The sequence below is a fragment of the Coturnix japonica genome, chromosome 8 (assembly GCF_001577835.2).
Source record: "Coturnix japonica isolate 7356 chromosome 8, Coturnix japonica 2.1, whole genome shotgun sequence".
Classification (NCBI taxonomy): Eukaryota; Metazoa; Chordata; class Aves; order Galliformes; family Phasianidae; genus Coturnix; species Coturnix japonica.
This window is the reverse complement of record NC_029523.1, coordinates 24,706,889-24,724,647: the sequence shown is the minus strand read 5'-3', so window position 1 is coordinate 24,724,647 and position 17,759 is coordinate 24,706,889. Positions and strand designations below refer to the sequence as shown.

General features: G+C 46.9%; 1 protein-coding gene and 1 long non-coding RNA gene across 2 annotated transcripts; both read right to left on the bottom strand.

Moving 5' to 3' along the window:
- Nucleotides 1-1,316: 1,316 nt before the first annotated feature.
- On the bottom strand, nt 1,317-12,322 carry USP1 (ubiquitin specific peptidase 1). Its single transcript, XM_015870697.2, has 9 exons — nt 12,188-12,322; nt 11,715-11,912; nt 10,742-10,865; nt 10,290-10,397; nt 9,671-9,831; nt 8,432-9,150; nt 7,555-7,725; nt 6,268-6,469; nt 1,317-2,923 (listed from the first exon to the last, which is right to left on the bottom strand). Exons 2-9 carry the CDS (start codon nt 11,882-11,884, stop codon nt 2,191-2,193), a joined length of 2,388 nt encoding a protein of 795 aa, XP_015726183.1. The 5' UTR covers nt 11,885-11,912; nt 12,188-12,322; the 3' UTR covers nt 1,317-2,190.
- Nucleotides 12,323-13,613: 1,291 nt separating this feature from the next.
- On the bottom strand, nt 13,614-16,500 carry LOC107317672. The gene is made up of 2 exons (XR_001556966.2): nt 15,277-16,500; nt 13,614-14,326 (listed from the first exon to the last, which is right to left on the bottom strand). It is a non-coding gene; the product is annotated as an uncharacterized LOC107317672 (long non-coding RNA).
- Nucleotides 16,501-17,759: the final 1,259 nt, after the last annotated feature.

Here is a 17,759-nt window from a genome sequence, read left to right as displayed (position 1 = left end):
AGGTTCTTGGGAGGCAGGGCTGGTGGGTAACTCCAGCTCTGCATCAACACCTGAACAGACATATAGAAACATACACGTGTAGGTGAAAAAAAACACTGCTATATCGATAAGAATAACAGGAGAAAAATGTGTAGCTTTCAGACAGGAGCCTTTAAAGCTGCAAATGCAATTATCCAGTCACCAGTTTGATGTTTGAAGCCTGACATTGGTTTTCTGTTGGCTTCAGCCATACACATCCCTAAGGTGCTGGTAGGGTTTCTTTAGGGCCACGTTCAATATACAGGACAGCAGCCACTGGGGCAAATTAACGCTTCAGGAAGGGTAGAAAGTAAGTGCTTTCTTTGAATAAATCCCAGCCACAGCAACAGACCATTGTATGTATGTATGTCTTTATGCCAGGGGAATGGTTGAACTGTACTTTGTTTCCAGGGGACAATTCCTGTTCCTACAGTTGGATGAGGAAAAACATAATGTTTATTTTCAGGCTGAAATTCAGCAAACCCTACATTGCAGTCAGAAACAATATATAGAGCGGGCAAGGTAAGCTTTCGGTTCTACTTTGGTGTTCTTTTTATTGTGGGTGCTCATTTTAGACAATGAAATTATTTGGTACAGTTACAGTGTCTCATGGCATTGGTAATTCATCTCTGCAGTAAAGACCAGGCAGCTGTTCTACAGGAGGTGAGAGGCTGCCAGTTGAGTCCAGCCCTCACTGCAGTTTCCTATTGGAAGCACAAGCTTCCTTGCTGCATAATGCTAAATCAAGGCCTGTACATAAAGCAGAGGTCTATCAGAACAGTGTGACTTACTTTCATGAGTTATCTCAGTGTTTATTTTGCATTATAATAACAGATAGTCAAAGAACGAGGTACTGGAAAATAAGCTAAGTGCAGGGTTCTGGGGCTTTCCTTGCATGCTTGTTAGTGAAGTTAACTTATATTAGAAAAAGCTTAAACATGCTCTAAAAACCAGGCTATACTCACATGGTGAGCATCTGCCCTTGTCTGTGGGCAGCAGCACTTCATGTCATCCCATACGTGCTGACAGCAGGAGTGGCACCAACCCATCTCATGCCATGTAGTTTTCAGTTCTCTGCAACTTAGAGGATACTGCTTAACCTTATATATACTTCTGGTCCTCAAGTCCTTTCCCAGCAGGGTGTGCTGCCCAGGAATCAGAACAGCAGGGAATGCTCTTATAAAGCTCTCACTCATCACCCATTTCATTCAGACAGATCATTTCCCAGCTTTTCTGGCAATGCTGCCCAACCACTTCCCCTCTTTCCTGTCCCAACACACAAGTCTGATCTAATCATCTCCAGTGCATACCACGTTGTTCTTTTTTTATTTCATATGTACATTCTCAACAAAGCATCAAGCCAAACGTGCTCATTTTCCCACCTTCTGGTGAGCTCTAAGTACAAATTAACTGTTAAATGTTCACCACTAAACTCCAAATCCACCCCAACAGATATGCAGATTAAAGGGCTTTCCTCTGAAGAAGTACAAAAGTCTTTTAATTACACCACACACTCTCTGCTTTGAAGTATTATTAATCACACCTATTTACACGCTTTGCCCGTTTAACATCAATGGAACAAGATGTAAATTAGACCATTCCAACGTTTTTGTTCAGTTCTCTTTTTCCAAGTGAAAACTCTTCCCTTGTGCTTGGCAGTGCACAAAGCAGCATAGAACTGGGTAAGGAGCAATTTGTCAGTAAGCCACATAGATTACTCAAAGACTATATATGAAGTATTACTTCCCAAGTTACAAAAATACACAACTTCCGCCGAAACCTGCTAGTTAATATACATTTAGTCCAGAATATGAATACAAATAACTTTTATTTAAAAAAAACCAAACAGCTAATAATACAAGAGGCATGTCTGAGAACTAGAGCTGTGTTAAAACCACTACCGTGTATTGGAGGCATCGTTTAGGAGCTATACAAATTGGTAATCCTAAAAGGTAATATCGCTATTCTCCAGCATAGAAGTTATTAGGTGAGTTAAGGAAGGTCTGTCATGGGTTTATGGATTCAAGTTGAGCCACTTCCACAGAATGCAAAGAGCAGAAATGTAGGATCCAGGAGCTTCAAAAACAAACATCTGTTTATTCCAGCCAGTCCTGATGCAAATCAGATGACAGGTGTATGCGAGTCCCTAATATTTACAGTTGAAATACAGTATCATTCTACAATCTTCTTATAAAACAGTAGATAAGGAGTTGATGTAGATGACGATGTGGGAGAAAGAGAATTCAGGAAGTCCTTTTCCTCTGTAACTTTCACTTCAGAATCATCGAAAAGCAGCCACTTCCCTTCATACTCCTTCAGGCTCTGCAGGACGTACAGAGCTTTGTTTTCCAGTCCACTGAAAGCGACCCCGTTCTGATCGCCGCATTCAGTGCTGCACTCCACACTTCCATTAGCAGGGGCAGACTCGGGGTTTCTGCTCTCAGTAACTATATTGAGAACCTTCTCGCTGTTTGCTGGTTTGCTGTTGTACAGGTCACAGTCAGACTTGCTCTTCTGTCCCCCAAGAAGTCCGACAGCTTCCATGTTCTTTTTGTTCAGGACTTTACCTGGCTGTGCGTTGCCATTGACTCTAAAAGAGACTTCGCCGTCGTCGTAGTCTTCAGAAACAGTTCTTGCTTCCTCCTCATTCAGTGGTTCTGGTTTAATGGTTTCGCACATTTGGGCAGTGATGAAGTTCCCCTTGTCTAACTCCAGGCTGTTGAGATCTGTGACTTTGACAGAAGCCGTGTAGTGTCCGCTGCTAATTGTGATGCCGCTGTGCATCACCACTGCAAATAACCCGTAGGTGTCATTGGTTGGCTTCGTGCTCCATTCTTCCAGAGACAGTCTGAGTGGTGTCAGTAAGGGAGTGTTGATCTTCGACAGTCCTCCGTAGCAATCGAACCTTCAGAAGAAAAACAAAGTTAGACCCCTTGCTGCTTCAGCACACAGCCAGGACTGCTTTAAGTGCCCCAGGCATCGAGCCTGCATTCTAATAATAAAGCCATACAGCAGAACTGAAGGCGAGAAGCAGCTCTGCTTCTTTATCACTAGCATCTGTCCCAGCCAGCCCTGCTCACTGAAGGCATTTTCCAAGTAAGGGCGTTGTTAAACCTGGCAGCTCCATAGCTGTGTATTTTCACTACTTAAGAGACCCCTTTGTGAGAACTATCAGCTGCTTTAAGCATCCAGCAGTGAAAGAGTGAGCTCGTCACTGCTCAGTTATCATTCATGCTTCTGGGACTGTATTTCTCTGCAGACATTGACCTGCTGATCAGAGAACATTCATTTCAACATCCAAGGGACAGGGTGAGCAAGTTGCTTTTTTTCCCTTCCACGTGTTTATGGAAAAAGATAATAATAAAAGAATACATTCTGTTTCAAGTAGGTTAAAATGTCACTCAAAGACTGAGTTCTTACTATAATAAATACAAATGGCAGTTTTCTAAGGATGATGATGGTAGTAACTTACTATCTGGAATCCCTCACTAATGGCCTTACCTCGGTTTCCTTAAACTATTCTACCTGATTTAGGTGGGAAAAGCACCCTGTATTCCACAACCATTGAGCATTTGTTCCTAGTTCACAGATTTACAATGAGAAAAGCTTTAAGTCCTTTGATCGTAATAAAAAACTTCTGAAGAGTTCAAAAAGAAAGTGTCGGAACTTCATCATCTCTTTTGTGCTACTGCATATAACCTGAGCTTACCTGCCTTACATATTGCATCAGCCCAATGTAGTTAACCTCTTCATTTAATGCTGTTATTTCCTGATGTCCCAATAGATTCTGCCTTTCTCAGCTGTAAAGATTTTATAGGGACAAACAGCACAGAATGCAGACAAACTGAAACTAAGCTTCTGAAGAGCCAATTAGAATTATCCAGCTGATGCTTTAGCACAAGAAAAGATAATCACAGAATTGTAGGGGCTGAAAAGGATCTCCAGAGATCGAGTCCAACCCCTTTGCAAAGCAGGCCCCCTACAGCAGGTATAGTAACTACTTCCAATCCCAGGAAAACACAGATAGGACATAAATACTTTAGTCACAGAGCAGTACTTTTGTTTCATGGGGTTTGGCCTTGATTCTGCTGTGCTTTTAATCATTCTGCTGATATTCACCACCATAAACCCTCGTGCACACAAATGCACGCACACATTCACAGATGTGCTCAGTCACTCGAGTCTGACCAATTCCAGTCCCTCCTCATTTTAGAGGATGGCTCACCACATCAAAAGAAACAGAGAAGGGTCTATCATAAATAATGCAGTGTAAGCCTTCTGAAAGGCAGAAGAGGAGTCAAGGAACAGGAAATGCTTACATATGTTCAGGATCAGAAATCCAGATCCAGAGCATATAGGACAACCACCTTAACCTAAAGCACTAGCAAGAGGCTTTACCTTTCTTCTGGACAAGATCCAGCATCAGAAAAAATTGAATAGGAGCAAATAAGAGAGGAGATTTCCCATCAGCTTTTGATCTTAATGATACGAATCTGAAGACAAGAATGTTGTGCCAAGTGCCCTGACTCCTCCTGGCTCATACACAACAAAAGCAACTTTGCAGCTCCACCTTTTGGAGCCAGAAATTAGTGGAATTCCTCTCACTGCTGAATTAATGCCTCACATTACCCCAGACCTAGAGCCCTCTTACTGCAGCTATCCTAATCCACAGAACACTGGATAACCCAAATTTGGATTAAAAATGGTATCAGCATTGCTGTGGCTAATTAGCAAGCACAACTATTAGAAAACCTTAGGGTAAGACTTTATTAAAAGAAACGGATCAGTGAAGCACCTGATACAACCTGCTACCTCTCACTTCATGGCCTGTGAGCACAGATCTGTTTGCAGCCAGTCCCAATGTTTCCCTCCCCACCCTCCCCAAACAATTACTCAGCCCCAGGCTGGCACATTTTCACAGTGGCTGCTTTATTGTTCAAGAACCACTTTGCAAACCACCCTCTAGAAAAGGGAGCGAAGCCCTACCAACAGCAAACATTGACATTATCAGTGCTTTCTGCTTCATTTCTTATTTAATCTTATTGAAAACTCAGTTGTCGTGAAGCACAAACTGAGAAGCAAAGGAGGTTTTCAACAGTTTTATCGAGGCTAAGAGAACAGTTATGTGAACACTCTCAGTTTAAGAATGTTAGTTGAAGGCAAGGAGAGTCTGTCCCTACTTGTAGGACAGACAACTGCAGTTTCATCCCTGGGGAAACCAGTATTGTTACAATAAACATTACCAAGTTTACCTAAGCGAACTTGGGAAAGCTCCATCAAAGCTTACAGCTCCAAATACACTGTAACAGCAGTGCTATAGAGGAAGCCGGTGCTTTTATTTACTACCCTTAGCTCTTCCTCACCCGATTTGCAGCTGTGCTTCATTACTCCAAATCAAGATGTTCACAAACACCACTGCTTTGTCCAGAGTAAAATGTCCAAGCCAAAAACTGCAAAGCAATCTTTACACAGTTTCAGCTTCATCACTGTCTCCAGGACTGTGTCTGATTTTCTCACTCTGACCTCCTTAACCTCTGGCTGCCAGCACTCGGCAGGAAATGCAGGGCATGAGTCAAAGGACACGGGGAAGACCACAAGAGACTGCATATAGGTCTTGGACTTCTGAAGCAAGGACCTGAAAGCTGCCAGGACAGGAGAGGTAAGCAACTCATCATGCTGCTGGGGAACCTGCAGGCTCCAGGTACTGCTCATAGAAACACAGCAGCAGATGTAGGAACAAAGCAAAGAGAACAGCCAGGTTCTCTCTCAGATGGGCACCACCCCATCTGGCACCAAAGGCTACTCAGTAGCAACATGACACATCCTAAGGGGTGCACAACTCAGTTGTTTTGTTCTGCTCCGCTTGTTGTGACAATGTTACATCACTAAAAAAAACCTATGTTACAATCCTTAAGTCCTGGGAAGATAGAGTAGGAGCCCTTAGACAGAGGAAGTTTGCCCTCATACTTTGTCAGAAAGGTAGTCCTAACAACTGCTACTAATTCTGCTTTCAACAAATCATAATAAACTACCCATAAAAAAGTAACTATTTTCAAGGATTATATTAAGGTATTTCACAAGCCATGTTGGTGTTGACCTCAGTTACCAGCACTTGTTCTAGTGTCCTGTGGCAAATCAGTGAACTCCTGTTTGCTATGTGTCAAGTGCCAAAGGTCCTGTACACTTCCAGTATATGATTTCCCTTTCTACAGCATGGTTTTGTAACAGACTGTATTGGCATATACTCACTCTAAGCCACTAGCAGCAAAGCACTTCAAATGAATTGTTATAACTTCAGGCATTTTATCAAATAAAAGGCTGCGTTCTGCTTCTGTGTAATGATGGCAGTTCTCGCAGAAGTATTTGTCCTCTCCCACGATCCTTTCCACCGATGCAAACTGGGAAATTGCCCACTTCAGAGTCTTCATTTCTGTTTTTGGCTCTGGAGAAACTGAAAGAGAATCGTTACATTCACAGATAAGCTATTATTTACAATTCCAAGGAAGCCCACCAGAATGAAACCAGAACAGGATGGCATTGAGCTCTGATGTGTTTAAGAACTGCTAACAATACCATAAGAAATACCCAATATGTGTGAAACAAAAAGCATTCAGATTCTCCCAGTCATTTCAGGAAAGGATGCAAACACCACTTAATGGCTACTCTTACTTAAGACATAGAGGCTTCCCAAAGCTTGCCTTCAGGCTGTGTGTCCTGATCCTACCACCAGGTCTAGAAATAAGGCACGTGTGTTTGAGATCAGGTTTTTATTCCCTACAGTAAGTTTCCAAAATAACTGGGCAGCTCCCATTCGTTCCTTACAGCTCACCTCCTCAACAGCCTCCCCATTAACACGGTCACCTCTGCCATCAGTAGCATTTTCCACGTGGACACTTCCCAGTGTACCTAACCCAGCAGACCCACCGGAAAAAGGGGAAGGCAAAAAGAGTGGGAGCTGCTCTCAGTTAAGTCCACGAGGACTAGAGGTGATTTATTTTGAATTCAGAACATCAGAACATACTGCAGATGCGCTTATTGCTTGTCTGAAAACTACGCATGGATCACTACCAGTGGCAGAACATACCAAGGGACATTTCCCCACTGTGTTAAGGCAATTACAGTCCAAAAGTAATAGAAAAAAGTCAATTCCTGAAGTAAACTTCATTTATTTTAACAAAAATGCTGATATGTCTTCCTCTTATCCTTCACTTTAAAGTAATCTTTTATCAGGGAGGGCAGACCCAGATAAAAAGTAAATACCTGTTTATAAGCAGGAAAAAGCAGACGTAAGTGAAGGACTGTAAGCTGCCTGTTACCTATCGAGATCTGAGGCAACTTTAATACTGTCTGGATCCACCTACATTATCAGTGCTGTGTTTGCAAAGTCAGAAGTTAATCAGGACAAGAGATAGCAGAACAACCTCTAGTGTTAACCAGCACAAACAAGAGCAGTGCTCCTTCATAAACACAGCACTGTCCTCCCTCTACAGCTATCTGAAGCAGAAACACAAATCCCCCTTTATGATAATTACTTACTTTCAGAACTTTCTTCAGTTTTGGAAAGTTCATCTTCTTGCACTGGAACGCTGATGTCCTGGAAGTCCTCTCTTCTCTCAGTAAAGCACTCGCACTCCAAGCATCGCGTTCTCAGCACTAACTGGCCCTGGAACAATTTCTCCACTAGTTCAAAAACAGCCAACTCTGTACCTAGAGAAAGTATATGCCAGATCACTTACCAACATGTGCTTTATTCAGAAGGTACTACAAAACCTGGCTATTCTTCAAGGAAAAAAAAATCAAGTGTTACAGACACGGTGCCATAGGGATTCCAAAAAGCTGCTTATCAAGTGTGATTTTCACAGTACCAGAGAATCACAGGACAGCTGGGCTGGAAGGGACCTTAAAGCCCTACTGCACCCCTTCCCTCAAGAGCTGTATTCTCTCACTGACACTGGCAAAATCCATTCCTGTCAGCCACTTAGCAAACATCCTACAATAGGGAGCTACAGAGAGAACACTGCTTGTAAGGACACAAATTCATGGCCTGTAGGATTTCATTTTGTTTTCTCCTTTAAATAACATCCTTTTACATTTTTAATTCCCTCTCTATTTCTAGAGACGACAATAATTAGTAAGAATATTAGCGAAAATATAAGCCTGGTAATGTTTTTATGTTGAAGAGCAATTATGTGATATTGGAGAAAGACCTTTTGTAATCTAAGCTAAACTAGTCAAGGTGTGAAACAAAAGTTACAAATATGCAAAAACAAATTCAAAGAAATACTTCTCAGCTCCTGAAAATGTAGCTCTGTATTCAGAGAGCTCTGCTTGCAATGCAATCTGAAGGTTGACTTCCAGTGCACACTAATTTCCTAACCATACCAACTTTAAGCCCATTCACTTGTTCACCAACCTTCCTTTTTTGGCTCTTTTTCAGTTCCTTTTTCATTATGGCTTTCCACAGGAGATGTTGGTTTGTGACCATCTTCTTTAACATCGTTACCATTTTCACACTTGGCAGATGTCTCCTCAAGCTCACAGTCATCGTACTCTTTCACTGGGTCTTTGGATCCCAAATTTGTAGTTATCTTCCCCAGACTATAAAATTTGGACAGAATACTTGGCTGTTTATATGAGGATTTTAACCAGTTTAGTTTAAGTCGTGACTTCTTCTGTGTTGGCTTTGCGCTCTCGCTCTCAGTGGAACACTTGGCAATGGCATCAGTTTGATTCTCCAGCTTTTCTCCTGTTGCTTTCCTCTTTGACCTGGTTTGTCTTTGATTTTCTTCTGCTGCAATTTGTTCTTTCGATACTTTGGACTTTTTCTTTGCATTGCCACCTTCAGCATCGCTTTTTCTTTTCCCATTTCCTTTGGGTAGCTTATCTTCAGCTACCTCTCCCACGTGGCTACTTGGGATGTTCTCCTCCTCCTCGGCAGAGCTGCCAGTCCCATTGCTCTCGGAGTTTTGATGAATTTTTTCCTCCCCTTTAGCTTTGGGCTCTTCCAAAGGCAGTTTATTCAGTTCTTCCTTCTTCAGTAGCTGACACGTTTCTTGAATATTGCCAAGGATGCACTGCAGAACTTCCTGGGCATCGTGCTGCAAGTAGCCTTCGTACATAGGGTTGAGCTCTCTATTAAAGGTAAATGAGTAAAGTACCAGAGATGAGCTGATCTTTACTAGAACATGTGGCTAAAGACTTAAAATAGGAAAGCTTAGCTCTAAAAGCAGGGGGATGATCCTCTCTGCACCTGAAGAGAAGCCCTCTCTGTCACAGACACCCATGGGGAGGCAGTTACAGCCTTACACAGAAGGGCACTTAAAGACACATCCAGTTGTGACCCAGGAGTGGTACTTCTCAAATCAGTGAGAATGCTTAAATACTCCAGTATTTAAGTACTGCTTAAAATCTACTGCTGGATTTCAATTATATCTGTACCAAATCTAAATTTACTTCTAATCCATAGAAGCAGCAACAAACACAAACCTCCCCCTGTGAAATGCAGGAGAACCTCCTTTGTATAATCGCGTAACAATGCCCCAAAATCTACAATTATCTACTCCCTTCCCCCACAGTTCCCTCCTGCTCTACTGTACAGTTATAACTATGCCAAAACTTTAGGTGAAAATGTGGTGTTTAAGATAATTTGTACCTAAGGGTGTTGAGCAGCCTTCGTGGCTGAGTAGCGAGTTCATCGGTGTATTTCTCTGGGTTCAAAAGAAAGCTGGCTTGAAGCTGTTCAACAGAAAGAATCAACGAGTGCAAACTGCAGATCAGTTCATAACTCGCCAGTGGATCTTCTTTACAGTTTCCCTGCAATGAGAATGAAGATAGTTGCAGCTTTGTCTGTAACAAGCAGTTATGAGTAGCCCCTATGTAATTATCCAACAAATTGGAAAGATTTATTTTTTCCCCACAAGGGGAAACAGGTGAGTTTAAGTCAATTCATTGCTCATTCGACAGCAGAAAAGAAACATGAAAGCCCCAGTATGAACGTTAGAAGCCCAAACTATCTTTGCCCACAGACATAAGGTACGCTAAGTTTAACTGAAATTCAACCAGCTCAGCCTTGTGCTTACAAGTTCACAAAGGCTCTGAACACTCCTGTTTGAACACAAGTCCAAAACCACTCAAACCTGCTTTCACCCAGAATAGTACAGAAAACAACACTGCCCAACTTCTTAAGAGCAGAAGAAAACAGTTCCACTTTGAGAACCTTCCTGGCACACACCCTCACCTGCACCGTTACAAGGTGTACTGAGATGTATTACCTTTTCTGCTTTTAGCTCTCCTTCATCCTTCAACGATTCTTTCTTCTTTGAAATGATATTATATAAATGTTTGATTCCCGTTTTAAAACCAGGACAAAAATATAATACCTAAAAGCAACAGCAGAAAACAAGACAATAGTTGGTCAACCCAGTTATTCAACATTACCTCTCTATGCTTAGGACCCAGCCAGCTCTGCATCTCCCAAGGCCGCTGCTGGGATTACTCACAGCAGGGAGGTGGCCCAAGTATGTAAACTGACAGATGACTCAATCACAGCAATCTATGGTGCACACACTTCCTGTGGTATCACTTTTCTTCCCCTCACTGTAATTAGATTCCCCTGATACAACATCCGGACGTCTCCTCTATAATGGCAGACTAGGAAACCCAGCCACTTGCACTAGAACAGTACAATGTGATTTTTTTTTGAGGCCCCTGAATGTGATCTTACCTGAAGAACGCTGTTAAGGTAACAGGTGTTGCCAAGATTATTCAAGCCCACAAAGGGTAACATGTTGTCCTTCTTCTCACAGCTGACAAGTGAGGGAGGCTGTGCTGCAGGAACAACCTGGTCACTGTCAAACAGAGAAAACAAGCATAAGAAACCTGCCTGATATGCACACACAGCTCTCCAAGCCTCTACCGTATAGGTAGCGGAAGATAAGGAGACAGCTTACAGAATTAATGATTAACACACAGATGAAAACTGTGTCATGGTGTTTCCGAGTCTCCTTGGAGCTCCTCTAACAACCTGCAGGCAGCCTGACAGGCTTCCAGCACGTATTACTACTGCATGCACTTCCAATGCCTGTCCTGCAGAACAGCCCACAGGCCAGACTGAACGACTCAGCTGAGTTCTCTTTCAACTACTTTAATACGCTCTTCATTCATTCCTAAGACAGCACCAAGAAAAAGGATCCGCTGCTTATTTTCTATTGCTCCAGATCCACACGGCTTCATTACAGGATGCACAACAAGAGGATAAACAGCTGAATAACCAAACCAACGACCCTACGCCAACACAGCAGAGCCTTAAAGCCTTAAAGTCTTCACCACCACATATTGCTGTGATCGGGTCATTTCTCCTCTGCCTGGTGGGACTCAGCCCTGGCTGTGCTGCACTGAGCCCACAGGTGCTGAGGGCTGGGAACACAGTGTGGCAGCAGGAGCGGGACCGCTGCTTCCAGCCGTGATATCCTTACACTAAGAGCACGCTGAGAGCAGCCTAAAGGCCCGATATCCCTTCACTAAGAGCACGAACCGCATTGTGAACACGCTTTAACCAACTCAGCGGCGCAACCGGACCGAAACGAGACAACTCTGTCCCAGCACCACAACTTTGTGCCCCGGGACGCTCAAAACACCGCAACCTCGGCCGGGAAAGAGGGAAACGGCAGCGGGCACAGCCGGGCACCCGTACTTACATGTCATCGGCGCGGAGCTCGGCGCCCTTGTGCTCATGTTCCGTGTGCTCGGTGAAATCCAGCGCTCTTTTGGCCTCTTTCTTCTGGAAGAGTTTCAGCGACAGCCGGTTCTTCCTGCAGGGGCTGCCCCGCTGCGGCGCGCTGCCGTCACTCGGGAGCACCCCCGGCATCTCCGGGCGGGCGGCGAGGGGCGAACACCTGCCATATACACACATAATAAACACACATAACAAACACACACGGCGTCACGGCCGCCTCACACCGCCCCGCTCACGGCCTGGCCTCTCCTCAGCTCTCCCCTCCTTTCCTCTCCTCAGCTCTCCTCTCTTCAGCTCTCTCCTCCTTTCCTCTCCTCAGCTCTCCTCTCCTCTCCTCCCGCCGCCCCGCTCCCTCCCCGCCCTCTCGCGGTCCCTCAGTCCCTCATCCCCCCTCCCGTTGCCGTTCTCTCCCCGTAGCCGTGCCCGTTCTCTCACCGCTACATGGCGCCGCCGTTTCCCCGCTCCCCGCCCGCTCTGGGGCCGCTCGCTCCGACACGGGAAACTTGGCGCGTTTTCCGCGCCGCCAGGACCCGCGCCCGCAGCCCTCCTCGCGCCCAAGCGACCGCGGCTGCCTCGCTCAAACGCCGGAGCGGAAGGCGGGGACGACGCCGGCCGGGATCGAATTGCCATGGTGGCGAGCTGCAGCCCTCCTCGGGACGGCTAGAGCGAGTCGAGAGAGACCTCGGAGCGGGCTCAATCGGCGGCACCGGCACCAAGAGTCCGCCGCTTCCGTCAGGCAACGCGCCGGGGAGCCCTCAGGGTCCTCGCAGTGCGCGCGCGGGCGCCGCTAACGGCGCGACCAAGGACCCGGGGCTGGAGAGGGGGAGGGGCGGGAAGGGGCGGGACCAACCACCGCGCCGAGATCACACCGCGGCAGCGGATTGGTCCGCGCGTAGCCCCGCCTCCTTCCGCCTCCGCCAATCACAGCGGGCCGTTTGAACGGCTCAGGATAACGGCCGTTGCGGGGTGGGACGGGTCAGTCTCTCCTCAGAGCTCGGTCGCGCCGCTGGGGGTCGGTGTCAGCTCCGCTACCACACGGAGCAGCAGCAGTCCCGGGGCTTGTTTCACCCCCACAGCTCCCTGCCAACCCTCCCATATTGGCTCGCTGTCATGAGTTAATGCAGGGAAGTCCTTCCAGCGGGACGGTGCCGGAATGGATCCGTTTAAATGCCACAAAATGGCTTTTCCTTTCCGTATCAATCCAGAAATAGAGCAACAGCTCATGAAATATTGATGGCTGCTCAGCAGGCTCAATAAAGGAGCTGTTTGTCCACAGCCTGTGCGGCTCCGGCCTCTCACAGTAAAAGGAATGTTTCAAACACGGCTGCAGGTGTGAGGGGTGGCTGCAAACACAGCCCTGAGATGCTCAAATGCACCGAGTTAAACGATGTGTAATTGTACGGGCTTTGCAGCCACATGTCATAGAAACGGCTGCAGTGGGAAAGCAGAAATATCTGCAGGCTGAACCAAAAATAACCCTGTGAAATGCCTGGAAAGAGGAGATTCCCAGGAGGTGGATGTGGGGGAAGTCTCCGTTACAGAGCAGTGTCCCCTGCAGGGATGAAGCCCCACAGCTCTGCTTGTTGATGTGAGTTATGAGTTAGAGCTACTCACAAAGCACAGAGCTGTAGCAGCATCAGGCCCATCCATCTGCACAGTGCACAGCCAGAACTGCCCTGTGAATTTAGTGAACATTGGTGAGTTGTGAGCAGACAATGTGCTCTTTCAGCACTGCCCCACTCCTGGGGTCACCTCAGTGCAGTAACACCAACCTGACCCAGCCCTGAAGAGCTTGTGCTGGCCAGACTGATTTCATTCTATCAGAACACTTGGTCAAACAGCTTATGGCAGGAAGTGTAAGAAACCATTCACAAACATGAGAATACTGAATATAAAGTGTGAAGACAAGTCTGTCTGTTGGTAGGAGTGGTATAGATGAACATTTAGAGTGATCCTGCCTCCATTCACAACCAGACTGAAGCACGGAAACAAATCATCCAAGGCACTTGGCTGCCTAGGAAAGGAAATCTGGCTTCCCACAGCCACCAGCCCTCAGAGCCTGCAGATGCTCCCACTCCACAAGGTCCTTTTGATCCGAGGTTCCCAGCCCATCTCAGTGATGGGATGTGTCCACCAGCACCAACCATTAGGGCTGGCAGGAGGGGCAGCCTCCTCCATGGGAAACATGGCTGAAAAGTTGAGCCTGAGTGTGACCAGATGTTGCCGGAAAGCTTTTAGATTAGGCATCCTTACAGATACGGCCTCTAGGAAAAGCAGGAAGCAATAAATCAGAGCTTGCCACAGTCCTGTAAACTCCATGGTGAAGCCTGCAGTGAGCTCCTCTTTGTAGCAGCTTCCACACGGCAAACTTCTGCTGTCAGCCAGAGCCACAACACATGAGCACAGAGTGAGCTCTGCAGCAGTGCTCTCCACGCTGCAGTTTAGCATTTCTGAGATGGAGATCCACTGCAGGATACTCACAGCCTTCACTCTCATTTCTCCCTCTTAACCTGGGAGGAAGCACAGCTGGATGAAATCACTGAACTCCTCAAGTTACACGTGCATCTGTCATACCTAAGAAAATAACAATTACACCCACAGCATAGAGATAAAGCAGATTAGAGCATAACCATATCGATATCTGCCTTTGTGCGCTGGAAATCTGCGCAGTGAGGAGGGCTCTGCGGGTAGAGCCAGGGCAGAACATTTTTTCCATGCATCTTTCTGGAAGTTCAGTTCTGCGCTGTGGAAAGAATGATGCTCTGTAAGCAGCTGAAGGGTTTTCCCCCATCTTTTGTCTGTCTGGGCATATTTTATTTCACAACGTGCAGCTCGCTGCTCAGATTAATGTAACATATGGCTCCACAGCCTCGCTGGTAGCAGAGGAAGTGCAGCTTTCCATTCCGAGCTGGAATTCCAATGAAAAGCCAGGTGCTGTATTACAAACCGGCATTGAAATAAAAGGAAAAATCTCTCCCTGGTTGTGTGTAAGCCGGGATAGCGCCTCCCAGAGCTGCAACATTGCGGGAAGCAGAAACAGAACCTTCAGAGGAGCCCAACGCTGTGCAGCCGTGCACCATCTGCTGGCCACATCCCTGCAGACACACACACACACACACCCCTCACATTGATTCCATCAGTCCTCTCCAACATGGATGGTACCCCCACACTTACAGATGTGAGGCCCCCCTTGTACAGATCCTGCCTTGTGTTTGTTTTTAAATCAAACTTGATGGGCTTCCTGCTGGTAACAGGGAGTTGGAGCAGGGCGAGTGATGCTGTTCAGGTTCCTCACCCATCCCAGACACTTAATATGTATTCAGATTAAACACAGTGCTTTGTTACTGTCAGACATACCATGCTTGAGGGAAGCAAAGTGAATCATCCTGGCACAAGAACTTTATGAAGTTGGTAAGACTTGTAACAGTGGGACAGAACAATATGACAGGAAAGGTGTTACAACAAAGGTGTGATGACAGAAGGACCAGCACAACTGAAAGGTGCTAGAAAGGAAGATTGCCTACCGTATCAGAAGAGTCCTTGTTCACAGGGGAAAGCTTCACCAAGGAGAGATCTCCATGAAGTAGAGACCCTTCCTCACTCACAATCAGCCCTTAAATGGGGTCTAAGAGAGATGGAGGCTCCACCCCTTCCACTCACAGCTGAATTGCCTTCACCTGTGCTCCCAGGGCTGACCGGGTCCTTTCCCCAGGTGCTCAATCAGTAGCTCAGGCTGGGACTCAACAGTCCCAACAGGACTCTTCTCTCTGTCAGTTTGGGGTCTGTAAATGGATGTTTTGTAGCTAACTTCCAGCTGCACCAATGCTGGCTGTGCTCTATGGAGCACCACGTTTATGCTTGTAAAGCCATAGCAATTTTTAGGCAATGGTGACAGACAGGCTCCCGTATTGCATTAGAACATTGTGAGAGCGATCCAAGCACCATAAGGAGCTGAGGCATTTCCCATCCCTACATGGGAACCAGCACGGTGTCTGGATGAGCCCTGCGCACTGCCGTGTGTAGGGTTTGCTTGGAGACTCAAAGAGCTGCACTCATAGGGAAACATCTCAGGTGCCTGACGTACCGTGCTCACCCTTGTACGGTCTGTAATGCCTTCCCAAACTGAGCCTTTGGGTTATTGTGGGTGTCCCTGTAGCCCCACAGTGCTTTGTATGGGAGCTCCTTGCCCCTTTCCCCCATTAACTAAGAGGTAGCTGTGAAAGGCCGTAACCACAGCAAACGAGTGAGTGTGGATGGGGCAGGATTTTTGCATTTGCAAACCATAAAAGGCAGATTTGTGCACACAGAGGAGGGGGAGCAGCCTGCAGAGACGCTACAGAAATGGATGTTGGCACGAGTGCAACATACTATGGAACAGTGGTGATTTTGTTCTGTTGTTCTAGGAGGACTCTATCACATCAACCCTTGTCATTACAGATGACAGTCATAGAACCATTAAGGTTGGGAAAGACCTCCAAGACCACCCTAGTCCAACCCCAACCCATCCCCACCATTCCCACTGACCACATCCCTCAGTGCCACGTCTCCACACCCCCTGGGCTGCTGACTGCCCTGCTCCCTGACCAACCTGTGCCAACATCTCACCACTCCTTCCATTTCCTACCATCCAACCTGAACCTCCCCTGAAGTGAAGGGGAAAAGCTCTTCGTCCCAGCAGAAGGCACATGGGGCCGGAGCCTCATCCAGCTCCCATCCCATTGCACTTTGGAAAACCCATTGCAAAGTGAGGGCAGGGTCTTCTGGGGAGGAGCCCCTTCCTTAGCATCCAAACTGTTGCCCCTTTTAAGAACTCTTTTAAGGTACCTCTTTTTTGGGTACCTCTTTTAAGGGGAGCTGGCAGGCCCAGCTTTCAGATGGGGCGACGTTCTGCAGTTTGTGCATGGCACACACCACTTTGGGTTGTGCCTGTTAGCGTTGCTCGCGTGGAAAAACACAGCTGTGAGCATCCGTAAGCTATTAAGCAGCCTGGAGCTCACCCAGTGCTTCCCCACCTCTGCTCTCTGCTCCTCCTGTCCCTGCCCCGCTCTCTCCCCACCCATGGGGGTTACAGCCAACAGGGATGGGCCGGTCATAGCCTTAAAAAACACATTACTAGAGCTAAACCAGGGCTTGAAAGACTGTAGGGAGCCAACTTTTTGTTGGTGGTGTTTCTCCCCTCCCAGGTTAACCTTTGAATGTGTGACCGCAGGGTTTTGGGCAGTGGGGCCAGGCCGACCTCTGGCACTGGAATTTCACCCAGCAATTTCTGCGGTGAGAAGAAACCCTCCGAGCTTCTTGTCCGGCTTCAGAAGTAACTCGAAGTGCCTGTGGCATTGATAGATAAACATTCCAAAAGCCCTTAGTGAGTCATGACCTCTCCCAAGAACAAGAGGACCCGCCAAGCCTGAGCTGGGCAGGGGAGCGTAGGGATGTGGTGTGGGATGGGCTGGGGATGAGGGACTGGGGATGGGATGTGGGACTGGGGATGTGGTTTGGGGCCAGGAGGGGATATGGAACTGGGGTGGGATCTGGGGCTGCCTCCCACCCCAGCCGTGACTCAGAACCTCCTGATTCAGGCAGTGGATTTGTCCTCCCGATGGATCCCCGTTGGCTTGAAAGTGCTGCTGTTTCCTCGGGTTAAGAGGGATCACAGAAGTTTTATGCGTGCACATTTCTCGCTTTTGGCTGCATACATTTCATAGGATCTTTGTTGTCAAAATATCGAGCAAGTGAAACCAAAATGATCAAATGGGGGCACTGGTCTTTATCTGGTTTACTCAAAACCCTTTTGTTTGGTACGTTCTGCCGACCCTCCTGCTCAGCAGGACACGCTCACAGAGGCACATGAAGCTGTGCGCTGCTTTGCTCCTTCCCACAGCCACCCCCACGGCTTTCATTTATCACTACTTTAATTTCAGCCCCGGGGAAATCAGACCGAAGCACAAGTTCAGCTCAATGTCAGCAACCGCAAAGCGCTTCCTGTAGGTGCTCAGAGCGCTGCACTGTG